Genomic DNA, 17,923 nt, shown 5'->3' with positions numbered 1-17,923 from the left:
GTTTACAGCTGATGTCTGCAGGGTCATCCTGTGGTTTCTGCTGCTTTTTTTGTCTGGCCTGGCTTCTGCTTTGGAAGTGGCGTGGCAGAAATGGAGGCTATTGCAAATGTGGCAATGCCACTTCGCTTTCTGGAAAGCGCTGGCTGCTACATCAAGTGAGGTTCAGCTACCAGCTGGGAGCTCTGAAAGGACAGAGAGGTTCTCTGGTACAGTGTGAGACCAGCAAGGGAGAGGCTGTCCTTGGAGGAGCTGGTGTCCGAGTGCGCGGGGAGCGCTGCCTGTAATTGGGTTGATGCTCTAACGCTGGCTGTGCCTTACAATTTTCTGTCCTTGCTCAGAAATTACAGAGGAGTGAAAGGGAGATGGTTTTCAGCTGCTGACGCTTCAGGAGCATTCAGCAGCGTTACAGGATGAAAGGAGCAACGTGGTGGGTTTTGCTCTGCAGAGGTCCAGAAATACCCAGCCGTGAATCTGTGGGGCTTGGGGCTTGGTGAGAAGGAAGGCAGGGATTGGTGCCAGCCCTGGGTCATTCCCCAGCTGCTGGAGCTTTTCGAGGAAGTCGTACATCTGGTGCTTCCCAATTTAGCCCTTTCAAGAGGCTCATTTGAGAGCAAGGTTTGTAAGGAAGAGCCCGAAATAAACAGCTCGTGATCCTGTTTATGGGGCGAGAGGAGCATAAGAAGAGAATTGTTGGATGGGACAATCAGCGAATAAAAGCCTGTCTTTCAACAAGGCTGGAGTTTTGCTGTGTCCCTTAGAAGCCTGTTGTGTGCTACAGTGTGGGTTTTTCCATGCATGTGGAGGAAAGAATAAAACTTTGGGTCTACAACATAGCTGCTAATAAAAAAAAGCCTGAGATGCAGCAGGTCATCTTCTACCAGGGCTGTGTCCATGCAGGGCCCCTCTTCCCTTGGCTTCTTTCAATCTCACCACCCAAACAGTGGTAAAAATCTCCTCTCCTCCAGGGAAGGGTTTGCAGTTTAGAAGTTTTTCCAAACAGAAGAAGTTATCATCTGTGAGCGTTGCTCCTCTGAAGTTCTGCAGGAGGTTTAATATCATCTACGCCCCATTCCCTGCTTGCTTTAAGATGTGTTGTCTCATTTTTACAGCTATGACACTACCCGTGACCACAGCCAGATATCACAGCTCAGATCGCCTTCTGTTTGTATTAAACATGGTGACCATCAGCTTTTGACTCCCCACAGACCTGCTGTGCCTGGCCACCTGTCCCCTCACTGTGGAGAGGAGCGGAGCGCAGGGTGCTGGGCACAGCAGAAGGGTGCTGGGCACAGCAGAAGGGTGCTGGGCGCAGCAGAAGGGTGCTGGGTGCAGCAGAAGGGTGCTGTCCTCCAGGGCGACTGTAGCACAAACCCCGGGCAAGCAGTGTGAAAGCCAAGCACCTTTCCACTGCTGCAACAAGGAGTGGTGAGTAGTGTGTGAGCTAATGTTGGACCAGGACTGTTGCTGGGATGGGGTGGCAGGAATAAGCGTGCCAGGAGCCACCACAGTGACCATGTGGTGGCTAGTGGACAAGCGTGGGGGGGCACATGGGGCTGTGGCTTCAGTAGCATCCAGGACTACTACAGGAGACCCCTCCTTGGGGAAGCAGGGGTGACACTGAGTCGCTCCTCTCCACTGTAAGAATATATAGTCTTTTTACAGCACTGAGCATATCATCAGGGCTTCTACACACGATGTCAGAGGGGTTAAGGCCATGTCTGCTCATGACCTGGAGGAAGAGGTTTCTTTTGGACCTTTCTGGGCCCTCCATGTACAAATAATTAACCCTGGAAACCTTGCTAGGGCTCTCAACCATCCCTATGTCCTGATATGTCACAGTGCTGTAGTCCAGTGCCTGAAAAGGTCCCTGGCCAGTGATGGGATGTTACCACGGGGGGGATAACAGCTCTCTTGGAGATGGTTCCTATTAAACAAGCTATTAACTGAAATGAGAGAGGGGGGAAAAGTGATGATTTTGTGGAACAGGTAAAATTAGAAGTATTGATGTCTACTCACAGCCTGTTGCTGCTGCTGCTGTTTTTCATCTGTTTTAGCACAACCACTGCATGAGCACAGGGAGGGGGCACCCATCACTCCCTCTCTCAGCATCGCAGGATGTTTTCCCTGGGTCTCCAGCCTTGCACAGGTGAGAGCTGTGTAGGGATCCCAGCCCAAACTTGGGCAGCCTTCTCCCTTTCTCTTGGACAAGGTGCTGGGGTGCCACGGCAGCCTCACCCACAGCCGTGCTGTGTGGTTTGCTTGCCCACAATGCCAAAACCCTTTAAGTGTTGCCAGGAAACACAACCTGGAGAGTCTCCCCCTCCACTGTATCCCTCCTGAGTGGCATTTCAGCGATGTTCATGTGGAAAAAGCAAACCTCTGTAAGTACACGGTCCTGCTGTCGCATCCGGTGCAAAGGGCTGTGTATGTATAACAGCATCACCTTAATTTTGTACAAAATTATGCAAAGATGAGTGTTCAGGATTGCACCACTTGCCTCTGACCTGCAGTGGTAATTTTGGTGGAAGGTGGAAATGTTATCAGCTATGACTTTCTCATACCAGTGGAACCAGGGAGATAAGGGCGCTCTGAGGTACATATGAAACCAAACCAAACCAAAAATGGCGTAAAGAAGGAGTTTGCAGAAGTTCACTGGCCACCTGCATATCCAGAGGATGTGGCTTCAAAACTGTTTTGGCCCAACGAGCAATTTCCTTGTGTGCAAAGGTCCTTCATAGTTTATTCATTGGGGGTGGGGTGGAATAGCTGACATCCTCATTCTCCTCTGGAGTCTGCCTTTGCCTTAGTTTCTCTCTGAGAGGGGGAAAATACCAAACCACAACTCGCTTCCTGCTGAGAAATCCTGATGGCTCCTGGCAGAGGTCATTGGAAATCCAAGAAGACCCCATGAAATGGAGAATGAGGTTCCTGTCACAGTGCACAGCCAGGGTTCAGCTCTTCAGCGCAGCCTGGGGAAGCAGGAATCAGGCCCAAGCCTTCATGAACCAGCTCATTGATTACTGACAGCTGCTGATTACATGAATCATCGAGCGCAACGCAGCCAGCAAAGCTGGGGGTGTCTGAGATAGTGTCCTACTAAAAATGGCAATGCTGCAGCTCGGCATTTCTGCATGGGTGGGGAGGTGACCCCTGGTCCTGCTGGTGGCTTGGCACCCTCTGCATGTGTTTTATGAGGCAAAATATATGGTTGGGCAGAGACAAAAACCGCTGCTGGGCTGTGGGCATGGCCACACGTGATCTGCCTACACTGGTGGGCAGACAATTGCAGAAGCACTTGGGTTTCTTCAAGGCTGAGCATGCCTGAGGCAGAAGAGTGATTCCTGGTGCATGGAACATGATGTGCATGAGGGGTCCCCATCAAGCCTGAGGTGCGGAGAGCTCTGCCTGGGGTAACGGATCCCCAACAGCCCTAGGCTGTTCTTTGGCAGGCCTGTCTCCTCCAGCCCCTTCCCTCCCAGACCCTAAGTAGGAGCCATGGGAGGACAGGATAAATAGGGATGGGAGGGGGAGGCACAAGGGAAGATACATGGTGATCTGTGCAGCCAGATCCCCCCAGGAGGGGAATGGGGGGGGTGTGTTCGGGGCGTGGAGTGGGAGAGAACAGACAGTAGCAGTTCCTTGACTCTGCTGTTTACATCCCTCAGTAAAAGTGATAAATCCAGCAAAGCCACTCCCGGCCAGCAGCGTATGGTTCAGCAGCCTGCCAAACCCACACCCACCCACAGCCTTGGAGCGAGAGGCACCGAGGGCTTAAGGAAGTTGATGCCCTTTGCTATCTTTTCCCCTTGTAAAAACTGTCCCTTCAGCAGGTTCAGATCTGCAGATGCGTCAGGCTGGGTATCTTATTGACACCCCAATTGAGGAGGAAACCTGCCCAAGGGTTAAAGTCTGAGCACCCGAGCAAACTAGACAACTCCTCCTTCCCTGCCTCGTGACCACACAGCAGCGAAGGGCCACGGAAGTAAGACCGGTAAAGGCTGCGGCTTCGTGGGAGACTGCTGCTCGCAGGGAAGGCTGGGACACTCCATGGATCTCCTGCCAAACTTTTCTTCTGTCACTTGGCTGCTCCTCATCGTTTTCCTCAGCCTCGTGGTCCTGTAAGTAGAGGCTGATGCCCCAGGGTGACAGGGCTGGAGGAGGGGCCGGGGCTGTCACCCTCGCTATGTAGTGCTCACGAATTTGTGTTAAAAAAACTCTCTTCCCTCTCACGGGGGCTCCCCATACCCTGCCTGTGCCAGCCAGAAGGGAAGCAGAAAGCAGGGCTGAGGGCAGGGGAGGGAAATAAAAAGGAACTCCTTGATTTTTTTTTTTGGCTTTTCTCAGCAGATACAAAGGAAAAGTGACTTCTGTGGTTTTTAACTGCAACAAGCTGTGGTTGGCTGCGAAGGGACACGCACAGTGTCCTTGGCTGGGCTAGGCTCTGGGAGCAGGGCAGCGGGTGGTGTTTATTTTTGCCCGTGTGCTGGCGCCAGCAGAAGCCCCTGTCTGAACAGTTATGCTGGGAAAATTGCCCTTTTGCTTATGTCGCTCAGGGGAGCTGTGGAGAGCTAGACAGTAATTCTTGCTGTTAGAATTTACGTCCCCACTCAGCTGCTGTGCTGCTGCGGCTCCATCACCTGAGCATCACTTCAGGTCTTTGCAAAGACAAACAACAGGGCGGGCAGGTCTCAGTTTGGGAACTTAATCCCTCTGACTCCTGCCTTTGGCCTCCCGAATCACAGATCTCTGATCTGGGGAACACGATGAGGCCCCTGAGCAAAGACCCAAGGGATTTAGGTAGGCTGTGTTTGCCCAGGCTGAGCTACAGCTGCTTTCAGCCCTTGTTTGTACCAAAATGTACCCCAAATGTGCCTTGTGCCCCACATGATCCTGCATTTATTGCAGGAAGAGAGTGTCCTCCACGGGTCTGTTGCTGGTGGTCCATAACTTCATCTTTCTCTGGGTGTCAGGAACCAGCTCTTTCAGCTGTTCGCTGTACTCAGGATGAAGAAGCTTCTCTCTTCATCCCATAAATGCATCTCACATGCTCTTTGATTGGCAGCTATGGGCTATGGCCCTACCGGACCTTCAAGAAGCTGGGCATTCCCGGGCCCCAGCCTCTGCCGTTTTTGGGAACGTTCCTGGAGTACCGGCACGTGAGTACTGGCAGCCACTGCTCCATAGCTACCTTTGATTCTTACTTGTATCTGGTCCTGTTTTACCCATCCTTGGGGCATCTCTTTCTTCTGCCCTCGATTCAGTCAGGTGGAGATGGTGCTTTCAGGTAGGAAGCTCTTGGGACACCCAGAGAGCAGAACAATTACCTTTAGAGTCTGGTTGACCTGAGCGAGTTGTGCTGCATTTTTCAGCTACCCTGCTATTTAAGTTGCTAGTTTCTCCATGGATTTCTACCTGCCTCTCCCCGCCCCTCCTCCTCCCTCCAGCAGCAGCTGAAGTTCTGTTGGAAATAAAGAAAAAAAAATATTGGAGAGATGCCCAAGATATTGATAATTTCTGGGAACTGCATGTTTCTTTGTGGCGTCCCATGAAGAGGCTGAATTAGACCCAGCAATGCCCCCTCTGGCCACTTGCTGTTGGCCCAGCCTGAGACTGAGCCAGGTGAATAGATTTCTAAATAAAACTCAAATATTACCAAGTTACCAAGTAACTGTGTAGTAGCTGGTCCCAGGTACCCGCAAACACAGAACAAAATGTGTTCACTTCAATGCAAGAGGTGTCGTAGCTTGTGTTTGCTGGGCTTACAGCATGCGTGTGGTCTCTTACTAATGGTTTAGTTGATGCATGGTGAGTGTTATGTGTCCCACAAGTTTCATCCTTACATGTAGTATCGGTTAAAACCTTAATGGAAACAAAGCAAAACAAGAAAAGGCATCATCGCTCTGGTTCAATGGCTGCAGTGGAAGATCTCATGAGGACAAGGCAGTAACAGCTTTAACTTGTTGAGCTGAAGATGAAAGGACACCCTGGGATCTAGCTCTGCCTGCTAACTCTGCTCACACTAAAGCTGTGGACCCTGCCGTACCTTCTCTTCATTACATTTTTAGCTCATGTTGGCTAGTGGAAGTTCAAAGTGCTTCTTTTTTTCCCCCTCCCTGCTCTCTTTTTTCCCCCTGGTGCAAATGTCCCCTAAGTGTCTGTGTGACTCTGAAGAGCTAGCACACACCCCCCAACCTCTGCCGCTTACAATGGGTCTGTGGGATGCTCCACGCTGCTGGCTGTGACCTGCTTTGATCGCTCTTCACTGGCAAACTGTTCATGTCTCCTTTCTTCTTTTGCAGGGAGTCCTGAATTTTGATCAGATGTGCTTTGAAAAATACGGCAAAATCTGGGGGTGAGTTTCTTTCTGCGGAACAATACTGCCTGTTTCGAGGTGCTCCACGGCCCCAAAAATAGGATGGCAGAAGATACGTTGCCACCATGTCTGTAATCCCAGCAGTGACAGCTTGGGAAAGTCCAGGTTCACCGCTGGAGGTATCTCCAGCCATCTCTCTCTCCCAGGCTTCTCTCCTGCTGGGATTTCAGTACAGCGTGGGGATGATGGCAGCCAGTTTGGAGGGGCGTTTGTTTGCATCAGCTTTGAAAATAACCTTTTTTTCTTTTTTCTTTTTTTTCTTTTTTTCCCTGTTTGGGAGCATTAAAAACTAAACAGCCGTGTTAGTGACCTTGGGGCTGGGTACGCTCGCACCGCAGAGAGCCCGGGGAGCTGCCCCTCGTCCTCCAACACCCGCCAAATCAGCACGGCCATCCCTTTATCTCTCAGCTCCAGATGCATGACTGAGGGAAGGCACCAATCACTTCCCAACCCCACAGCCTGCCCAGAAAAACTCCACTGCTTGGTGTCAAACCGAGCCTCAACGCCTTTGAAGCTGCTTTTCTGTCTGTCTTGGGCAGAAAGCGAGCTGCAGGCTGCCACGGTGTTTTTCATCTCGCTCCCTGCTGCTCCCAGAGCCGGGCCATGAGCTACCTTTCAACCTGCCTCCCCGCTCCCTACACAGCGCTGGGTTTGTGCGGGGCCTCTTATCGTGCTTCTCTGGAGAACCTCTCAAACCGAAGCAAAATTGTTGCTCAAAAAAAAGAAAAGAAAATAAAATCCAAGGAGGCTTCATGAAACCTAGTGCTTTTTGGGGTTGGTTTGGGTTTTGGTTTTTTTTTTTTCTCCAAAAGATTAAACATTCTCAAGCCTCTTGAAGGCAGCTGCTTCCCTCAGCTGTGGCCCAAGGCTCCCTGCCCTTTAGCCCACACTGTGGCTTTTAAGTTTTTCTGTCTCTGTTGATTGGAAAATAGAGGAGACGGGTGAGTCTTTCCCCTCTCATTGCCTCGTAGGCCAGACAGGGAGATCTCTTTACCCCACAGGTAGGCTACTCAGTGTGGATTTATTGGCTCCTGCTACCAGTTGTGGAAACAGAATCTAGAGAGCCCGAGCGCAGGGGATCAATGTCATGGCAAAAGCTGCCTTTTATCTAAACCCACATTGCACTGGCAACTCTCAAATACCATAGACAACTGCTAGAAATGCTCACACGGTCTGTGTTTGGCACTTTCTTTCCCTTTCTCCTGTTTTACTACATAATAAAACAGTTTCAGCCTCATCCCTTCAGCTGTTTTGTCAGAGGGGACTCAGCTGGCCCGAACCCTTTGGGCTCTGGCAGTCAATGCACGCAGCTCTGGCCACTGACATAGCAGTCTGATTTTGCTCCAACTGACCATGAGCAATGGACTGACTGTGGGTTTCTCTTGGTTTAGGATTTACGATGGCAGGCAGCCTGTGCTGGCCATTTTGGACCCCATCCTCATCAAAAACATCCTGGTGAAGGATTGTTACACTATTTTTACCAATCGCCGGGTAGGTATCTAGTTCCATGCATCGCTCTCCAGTACAGCAAGAAAGAGTTTCTTCTTGGTTTCTATTCTCCTTCTCTGAGCCATTCAGCAAGCAGTTGCTCTCTCTCATGTCCCAGTTTATTGGTGGTACCAACAGCCAAACTCTGCTAGGGAGGTGTAGTGGCTACTCTGGCTGGGACATTGGGACATCAGCCTGGATGAACCCTAGGGCTGATGCCATTTATGAATCCTACACTTTTGTTTCCATTTCTGTTTGCTGGTTGAGGTAGAGCTGATATGACATCAGGGGCCAAGTCAACATCCTGTGGTGGGTGTTTTTTGCATTTCTGCATATTGAAGGGGGCAGGAAACCTTCACCCATCTCCCTGTATAACTGTGTCACTTTTGCTGTAATGTTCTCCCTGTGCAGAACTTCGGTCTGAATGGGATCCTGGAGTCAGCCCTCAACATAGCTGAAGATGAGAAGTGGAAAAGGATTCGTACAGTTCTGTCTCCAACCTTCACCAGTGGGAAGCTGAAGGAGGTAAAGCAGAGGCCACTGGTACTTCGCATTAATAGCTGGAGGAGGACTGGGATGTTTCTGAATACAGACTTTCCCCTCAAATGGGGAAGATACCCCATTTGTCAAGGCCTCATCCATTGTGATCTTGGTCATTAGGTGCAGTCAGAAACACGGTGGCTGTCCACCATCACGGGGAGGGAGCCAGGAGAAGGGGATGAAATGGCATGCAGGGTACTGCAAGCTGAGGCCATTGGCCCTATTACCTGTGTTTTCTTCTTGCTAAGTCCATCACTCAGACCATGGGTGCTCATTTCCCATATGTGCAGGAGCCATATTCACTCCCGGCTGGGAGCTACATGTGGATTTTGGGAGGAAAACCTTGCTCAGTCGTAGTCCTGTGGGTTGGTTATGAAAATAAGAGAAAGCAATGATGAGGCTTGAAAAGGGCACCTCCCCTTGCCTGCCCATCCTCCACAAGCTAAAGACTTGGCAAGTTGCAGGTGGCAGAGCAGAATTGCCCAGCCTTGTTTGGAGGAGGTGAAAGAGTCAGCAGTGCCTTTTGCTTTGTTTGCATTTCAGATGTTCCCCATCATTAATCACTATGGCGAAAAATTAGTGAAAAACATTGAGAAAAAAGTGGCTAATGATGAGTTCGTGACCATGAAGGAGTGAGTAACTGTGTGGGGCTTACAGGGGAGAGTTTGTATTCAGTGTGGGGAGGAGACCATTCTGGAAAGCCTTTTCCAGGCTGTAGCATAGATCCCTTCTCAGCTGTGGTGGCAAATTACTTGGTGGTTACAGACATGATATGTTCCTCAGTGGTGGGCTTGCAGTGCTCTGCTCAGAGTAACTCTGCTCTGTTCCCTGCGTCATTTTCTTCGAGATGCATTTCAAAGAAGGTGTAGGGCCTGTTCCAGATGCCCCTCAACATGTGGTATTGTTTGATGTCATTTTTACACTCTATTTTACAGGCAGAAATCAGAATACAGTCTTTGTTACCCCAGACTGTAGTGCAGTGCTTTCCAACTACAGCCTATGGCGTTGGCACTGAGAAAAACTGGGGGATGATTGGGGAAATGCAATGGTGGTTACTGTCAAATCAGGACAGGACCTACTATGTTAGGACTCTGCACTGAGTCCTTGATAAAAAGAGATTCGCTCTCTCCAGGATTGTTCCTAGATGGGTTTCTATTCATTAGTCTGGTTGAGTTGATCTCATTCACTGTCTTCTTCTCTACCTAGCATTTTTGGAGCCTACAGCATGGATGTGGTGGCCAGCACTTCTTTCAGTGTGAATATTGACTCCATGAGCAACCCCAATGACCCCTTTGTCACCAACATTAAGAAATTTCTCAAATTCAGTTTCCTAAACCCCGTGTTTGTGTTCTTAGGTATGACATACCTCCTCTCATACAGCCCCAAATCCATGTCAGAAGTGGTGATGACCTGCTTTTCCTGGTAGCTCCCTTAGTAGCTTTGAGTCCTTGTTGCTCAGCACTTTGCAGGATTAGATTCACCCTAGAAAATCTGTAGAAACCGTTCCCCAGGGAAGCCAGGATTCATAGAGCCCGTAGCACCCTCCAACAAGCAGAGACCCTGTTTGCAGAGATGTGGACAGCTGCTCTGTCAGAGACCTGCACTTAGGGTGGCCTTGTGGCCGTTTAGTGGTATGTGGAGATTCTCAAGTGCTATTGCAGGCCAGCCATGGTTAGGTTAAAAGAGAGCTGAAGGCAACAAAAAGCAACTTTGGGGATCAGAGTCCAGGCATACCCCCCCATCCTTTCTGTGCTTTGTGACACTTTTTAGTGTCTTGGGGCTCTTTGAGCTAAAAGGTGTTGTTCTTTTATGTCCTTTTAGTGTTGTTCCCCTTTGTTATCCCTGTGCTGGAAAAGATGAATGTGACTCTGTTACCCTCAAGCGTCATGGATTTCTTCAATGGTGTCTTCATAAAAATGAAGAAGGAAAGAGAAAAGGGTAACAGCACGGTGAGTCCATCCCAGGTGCTGTTTTCCTGAGTGCAGGAGGGACCCGGTGGCATCTTCAGAAGCTGTGGTATAGCATCTACTGTCCATAACAGCTCCCAGCTCATCAAAATGGGGGAGGGACAGAAACATCCCCTGCTTGGGCTTCCATGTGGAGAAAGTATCTGTGTTCATAGAGGGTCTCCAGTCTGAACGTCGAAGTGCCCTGAAGCTGTGAGCCTGCTGCTGGGGCTGTGAATGGAGCGGGCATCTCAGCAAGGCGCTTGTGCTGGTCAAGGTTTGGTACCTCCCCACCCAGAAGGTCTCTAACTGCCTCTGTTTCTCCCCAGAACCGGGTTGATTTCCTGCAACTCATGGTTGACTCGCAGAGCTCACATGACAGCTCCAAGTCTGCTGAGACCGACTTGGACAAATGTATGTCTTGAGATCTGTCTTCCTCTCAGCAGTTCCTCGTGCGGTTAAAGGAAGGAAGTGGGAGAAGATTTTATTCATTAGTCCCAGATTCAAGGCCTTGGTGGGGGGGGGGCGCAGTGGTGCTTATCACCTACCAGCCATATTTTATTATATCCCATTTCCTGGGCTAAATCCTGAGGTCTGTGTGTGGAACAAACAGCAAACAGTGAATATCTCCTCACTCCCTTTCTTATTTTATCCTCTCTGAAGGCCAGCAATGTTGGCTGTATTTCATAAAGTACGCAGAGCAAATATGCTGCGCCTACCTTGCTCATCCATGAGCTCATCCCTGTTCCTCATCCCAGGCAAACTCTTAGGCTTAGAAAATAATGGCTCGGCCAAGGCATAGCCACATTCCATCAGCCTCAGTCATGGCAGGATGCTTGTAAACCTTTGAGGTGCCAGGATGAGGTATTTGTATGGCTGCGTCCTGGCAGTGCCTGGGCACTACTGCAGTACCAGCTCTGAATCCTGCATTGTCCTTATTGCCTTAGAGGGCTACTAATCACCTCATGGCTTAGAGGAGCTGCTGGACATCCCTTTGTCTCTAACTTCTCCTGGCATGTACCCATATAATGTTTTGGCCCATGGTCTCAGAAGACAGCAGAGACTTTGTGAAGTCTGCACATACCTTGATTCTGCTCTTAAAGACAGTGATGTAACTCTGCTGATCCTGACAGCAGTTTTCTGTCCATCCCTTTGTGGTACCAGAGGATTGCCTGGATGTTTCCTTTACCAAGTGTTAAGTAGTTATGAACAGCATTGCCTAGCCTAATGAGTGGGATCCTGAATTCCCAAGAGTTAATCACTGAGGTTTCGGCTTCTTGAATGTGCCTTTGTGCCTCTTTTCAGCATTAAGTGATGAGGAGATTCTGGCCCAGGCTCTTATCTTTGTCTTTGCTGGGTATGAGACCACCAGCTCCACCCTCAGCTACCTAGCCTACAACCTGGCCACCCACCCCGATGTGCAGCAGCGACTTCAGGCTGAGATTGATGCAAACCTGCCCAACAAGGTAAAGGAGGGTGGGGAGCTGCTGGGGTTGTTCCCACCTGTGCCTTGTGGACCCTGAGCCAAAAGCCAGGTTGGAAACAAGAGTGGAGGATGTGCTGGCACTGAGATTCCCCCTCCTCTGGCCCCTGATGCCTCAAGGGGAAGTGCTGGGGGAGGTTGCAGTGGTGTTTGAAGTCCCGTGTTTGTAGCCATCCTGATTCCCCTCCCCAGGCTACTCCCACGTACAACGCCATCATGCAGATGGAGTATCTCGATATGGTGGTGAATGAATCCCTCCGGCTCTTCCCCCCTGGGGGCCGGATTGAGAGGGTCTGCAAGAAGACAGTGGAGATCAACGGTGTGACTATTCCAAAGGGCATGGTGGTGATGATCCCAGCCTACGTGCTGCATCGTGACTCGCAGTACTGGCCAGAGCCGGACGAGTTCAGGCCTGAGAGGTGAGGGGCAGGCAGGGGGAATAGCTGCACACTCAACTTCAGCCCCAGGAGTGGAAATGGCAGCAAAAGTGGAGAATGCATGATTATAACATTTAAATTAGGCATTTATCATTGTCTGACATCTAGTCCCAGCATTACCGTGAGGGGAGTTTTATGATCTACATCCATAAACTGTGCATGGAATTTAATTAACTGCATTGAAGGGAGCAACAGTGAGAGCAGCTCCCAGCAGCTGTAACACTGAGGGGTTTATGGCCAGATATTAAAACAAGAGCCATTGGGTGACTGGCACAATGCCGTGCAAATCAGCAGTGGAAGGGCAAAGATGACTAGGAAGTAAAACTTAATTTTTCAACTCGAGTTATGAAACAATCCTTGCTTAGCAGTCTGTGTCAGACCCTGTGAAATGAGGCAATAGCCCCAGACAGTCCTGGGAGACCCTGGGCCTGCTAGTCTCCAGCTGGCCACAAAGACCTTGAGGGCTGGCCCAGAGAGAACCGGATCAGACCTGTGCTCTTGTGCCAGGAGTTGAAATGCCCCTGCAAGCCAACCCTGGTGTGGAGATGTGGTGACCTTCAGAACAAAATGTGGCACCAGTATCAGGCAGAAGTTACAGAGAGAGATGGGTGCTACTGGAATCCCCCATGGACCCCAACAGCCACCTTGTGTTGAATAGACATGTTACACCAGTTACTTCAGTAGCTCCAACCCTGCTCTGGGTGACAAACTAGGCATGAGTAACTGGACGGGAGCTCTTTAGCAATCGCTTCTCTTGCTGGGAGTTCATCAGAGGGATGTGCTGGTGTCTCAGTAGTGAGATACTTCACTGCTGATTTAGCATGGCTGGGGTTTGTACCTAGACCTCATGCACCGTGAATGAAAAGCTTTCTGACATGAAAACTAACTGATCACTAAGAAGTATTACTGAAAATGCTCAGTGGCAAATTTCTCTGTGAAGCTGATTGTTCTTCCCTGTTTTTCATGATGAGGAGAGGAATGGCTGGCATGTCTCAAAAGCAACCCTGCCTTTAGTCACGCAGGGGGAGAACATCTTTGTGTTCACTCAGTCCTTTGATCTAAAGGAAAGACGTGAAGCTGTAGACCTGTGTGTTTTAGGGTTTGAAATCTGGGTTCAGTGTTTGAGCTGCGAGGGAGTTCTGAAAAAAAAGTGGTTATGAAATCCATTAGCATATTTCAGGTATTCCCTGTTCACCTGATGTACCTGGAGATGCACAACCAACTCCAAGCAGCAGAATAAAAGCAGAAGCATAAAGTATCTATTGAGGCAGGAATAAGGGGCTTAGCTGGGTTCTTCTGATACACACAGGAACACTAAAAGCTTTTGGAAATACTTTCTATTCTCACAACACGCAAATTCTCCTTATATTAAAGCCATATTAATTAATTGTCTCTTAAGTTACATCACTGAATCACTTTCCAAACCCTTCATCACTTCAGATCTGAGAGCTGACGATGCATCCCGGAACAGTCTTTCTAACTTCATGTTTTTGTTGTAATCAGGTTCAGTAAAGACAGCAAAGAGTCCATTGACCCCTACGCCTTCCTGCCGTTTGGGGCTGGCCCCAGGAACTGCATAGGAATGAGGTTTGCTTTACTCACCATGAAAGTGGCTGTGGTCGTCCTGTTGCAAAACTTCTCATTCAGAACCTGCAAAGACACTCCGGTGAGTTTATGGGGTGGTGTGTTTTCTTATCAGCCCTTTAGTCCCCCTGAGCCAGTCCTGCATCCTCTCTTTTGCCTACATCTCAGGACAAACAGGGAACTGTCTCATGTGCACATTAAATCCCTCTCTTCCCCAAGGAATTCAGACACTGCTACCTTCAGGACCACTGAACCTTGTCTGCACACTTCAGTTTTACTGCTTCACTGAGAGATCAGGGAGGACTATTTCACTGTGGATTAGAGAGGCATATGGGAATAACCGTATTTAAATTTTCTCCGTTAATTTAAACGGTTCAGCACAAGTTACTGATACATTTTTTTAAGCCTCTACAGAGGCAAATTTAATGTTGGTGGAATAAGTCAGGCTGAAATCCCTGAAGTCCTCTGCCTTTCTTTCCGTGCACCAAAGTCGCAGGGTCCTCACTTCCCCCAGTGCACTGCTGGTGTACCTCGACCCAGCTCAGGAAGGCCTTGCTCCAGAGAGAAGAAAGGGAATGTTCCCCCCCAGCCCTTCCAGCCCGCTCCTAAACCATGCTTCACAACACAAACATGGCTATTCTCCATGATAGAACCCAGGACATCAAAACACATCTCTTACAAACCACTAGGCAGCCTCCAAAGGGTCATAATTCCTAAGCAAGCACCACCTGAGCTAAACATGAATTGGTGAGCCTTTCCTTGGAGGCCATGCAGGATCCCCCTGAATGCCGCGTGAGGTACTGGTGGGAAAGGCCCTGCAAGGATGGGGCTGTTTGACATAAAGTAAACGCAGTGGCTGTTGGAAATTGTATGTCAAGCAAGGCCTCTGGAAAACATGGCAGGTCCCTGTGACTCAGAGGCCGGTAGCACTGCGCTTGGTGTCGGCTCCCAGCCCCGGCCTAGCTCTCTGCAGTGACTGCTGCAAAAGGCGCTGCCGTTAACGTGTGTCATTCGCGAGGCGAGCTTGGGAAACCAGAGCAGAGGGGGCAGCGAGTGTGTTCGAAGGACATTTGTTGTAAGAAACAGAAAAATCCTTATTAAATTATTACTTGGCACGGGTGCTCAGCTGGAATCTCTGCAGATTCAGATTGCAACTCAACTAGTAACCTGGAGGTGAAAGACTGTAATAGTCCATTAACAATGCAGTGACCTATCCACCCTCCCCCAAGTCTAATGACATTTTTCTAGTCCTCTGCAATCCATAAAATTGATTCTTTTTATAACTGCCTTTAATTAAAAGGAGACAAGTTAAATATGTATTGTATTATTGGTGCCCATAGGTTTATGAGGCTCTTTCAGCCCTTTTTTTTCTACAGAGGATGTCATGTACATTAGATGAGAGTGGGAGGGGGGGCAATTCATGCTGGAACATCCCTGTGGAATATGTATGTGGAAGTTGCAGCCTCCTCTCACTCCTCCACTGATGGCACATTGGGCTCCAAGCCATGTTGCTTAAATTTCCTGAAACAAATCTTACTGGGATACGGAGATTTTAATGTCACTTGCAGGCTAGGGGTGTATTGCCCTTGTCCTGATGGGGAGAAGGAGAGCTGGCATGTGAGCGGCATCGAGCTGATGGAGGAGAATGAGTAAAACACTTCCCTCTCCTGCAAGATGCCTCCTTCCACCACCAGTTTAAAAATGTTCTTTTTACAGAGATTTCCAGCCCACCCCAAGGGAGCCCGTGGCTTTTCTGTGTGAGGATGCTTTTTCCTTGGTACTTAGTCTGAGCAGCAATCTTAGTTTCGTTCTTCCAGAGAGCTTATTGCTCCTCCAGCTCCCATTACGATCTAGCTCCCCTTCACACTGACACACTTCAGCATTAAACAAAAATGGCACTGCATGCCCCTCCTTAGCTGCCGCTCCCTGGGTGGATTTTCAGCTGCTTTTCCCTCCATGTTCACACCGTCGATCAGCGCTCTGAGTTCTTCCGACCGCGCCCTGTCAAAGCCAGAATTCAGTAACCAGCTTACTCAGGAGCTGAGGGCTATCAAACCCCAGGCCATAGCTGGTTTGCATGAGCAATAGTGATAGTCCTGCTGTAACTACACGTTTACGTTAGGAAATGTGTTGAAAACAAGGGGTGGCTGAGTTGTGTAGGAGCTGTCGGGGTCCTGTCAGCATCATTACTGTCGTTTATCCCAGCTTACATGGCTGAATGGAGTTTTTTGTTTGTTTGTTTTTCTCCTGCTGAAGATCCCACTAGTCCTGGACACAAAAGGCTTCATGCAACCTAAGGACCCCATCGTCCTGAAGATGGTTCCCAGAGCCCATGCTGATAAGGAGAAGTGAGCAGTTCAGAGACACTCATTTGACGGTGCCTCCTCCAGCCCTCCAGATGAGACCCGGATTGATGTGTGTGCTGCAGAAATGTCAGCGGTGCAACCCCCCCAATTTCACAACAGGGCGTAAGAGATTTGGCCCAGTGTAATTACATGAGCATTATCCTAATGAACAGGAGCCCCAGATCCCGCTGTCCCCAATCACAATAGGCATTTTGCAAGGCCATTTGCACTTGAGTTATTTGGGCATTTTTTTTCTCTCCCTCTGAAGAGGCACTTTTCTAAGCAATTTGATTCCAGACACTGTCAGTCTCTTCTGGCAGTATAATTTAAATCAAGATAGGGAGAGCAAATTGCACATAGTTAAGTAATGCTGCCATGTTCCTACTGCCTGCTGGGTGACTGCATGTCTTCTGGTTTTATTCTCCTGGGAATGCAGAGTTGTCCAGGGCTATTTCCACAGCTGCTTGCTATGATCCTGACAAGTGTTAAAGTGGTCACATCCTTGCAGGAATGAACGCCTGAAGCAAATTTTCTGATGCTGATTTATTTAGATTTTCTTTTGATTTTAGATGGCTTTTGCACTATTCAGATTGCAGATGAGTTAACTGGAGGAGCCCAGAGAGAAGCAGTTGCCCGTAATGACCGGAGAGTTGCAGAATGGGAGAGAAGTGTTCCACGTGTGTTTCTTGATGGTTTGCTTACTCTCCCATGCAGGAATCTCCCATGGAAGGGAATGTCAACACAAGCACTATCTATACTACTGCAGTGACATCTTTTAGTGTTTGCTTTGTATTAGGCCCTTGTAAGACCAACATAACTGAATTAAGAATGGTGGGGGTTGCAGCACTGGGAGCTGTCAGATGTTCTGGAGAACCCCAGTCTGGGAGAAAGGTGGTGGCTTTCTTTGTCTATTGAGAGCTGAAAAGGCTTGCTAGACTTTGTCCTCTGTGTAGGTTCTACAAGACCTCTATGCTCACGTTTCACTTTATGCCTTCAGAAACTGCTACGGGAAGGCTAACTGCAATAAAAAACTCACCCCTTCTGTAACCAACTGATGCCAGTCTCTTTTTCTGTAACTTCTTCTACACATATGTAAATCCATCTGTAGGTCTCATAAGCCATTGGCAAGACAACAATGGGGTCTCATCACCTCTCATAGCTGGGCTTCCTCACTTTGGTGGGAGCCTCAAAGGATCCCTCTGCCTCAAAAATCAGTGCCACAGATTGGAGAGAGAAGTCCTCTTTCGGTGTTTCCTGACGCATTGTAGCGCCACAAATGACTGAGGGTGTGTTCTTCCTAGTCTCAGCCAACTTTTCTCTTTTCTGTGAAAGCAGAGGGGTTTGATTCCAGCATCTGCTCCATGCTGCACCCAGCTGACCTCACGCAGGGTGCACAGTGGTCTCCATGCTCTCGCCTAGTCACCACATGCACATCCCAGTCCAAAATAAATGGCTGAGCAGAGCCATTGATGGTGTGGGGTGTTTTCCATTGCAAAATTGGGCTGAGGAACTTGAGTCACTTGACAGCAGATTTATGTTTATTTTTTTAATCCTTAGATATGTATCATAATTTATTTTTTCTATTTTCTTTCTACATTTTTGAGAAATCAGTGGAAAGCCCCAAAAGACGCATAATAACCTTTCTGCAGCAGATTAAATGCCCCACTGAGAGACACCCTTGCCTGGAAGTGCAAAGGGAAGCATAAGGCTGCTTCTCTAGAGAGTCA

General features: G+C 49.0%; 1 protein-coding gene across 1 annotated transcript; it reads left to right on the top strand.

The window, feature by feature from the left end:
* Positions 1–4,047: 4,047 nt before the first annotated feature.
* On the top strand, positions 4,048–16,203 carry LOC311197360 (cytochrome P450 3A29-like; the record flags this gene model as incomplete). Its single annotated transcript, XM_084271112.1, has 13 exons — positions 4,048–4,118; positions 5,063–5,156; positions 6,300–6,352; positions 7,765–7,864; positions 8,273–8,386; positions 8,945–9,033; positions 9,608–9,756; positions 10,223–10,350; positions 10,677–10,761; positions 11,653–11,813; positions 12,023–12,249; positions 13,771–13,933; positions 16,108–16,203. 13 exons carry the CDS (start codon positions 4,048–4,050, stop codon positions 16,201–16,203), a joined length of 1,530 nt encoding a protein of 509 aa, XP_084127238.1.
* Positions 16,204–17,923: the final 1,720 nt, after the last annotated feature.

Source organism: Gallinula chloropus, assembly GCF_964237585.1.
Source record: "Gallinula chloropus genome assembly, chromosome: 15".
Lineage (NCBI taxonomy): Eukaryota > Metazoa > Chordata > Aves > Gruiformes > Rallidae > Gallinula > Gallinula chloropus.
Note: the sequence above shows the minus strand (reverse complement) of the source record. Positions and strands in the feature narration are given on the sequence as shown.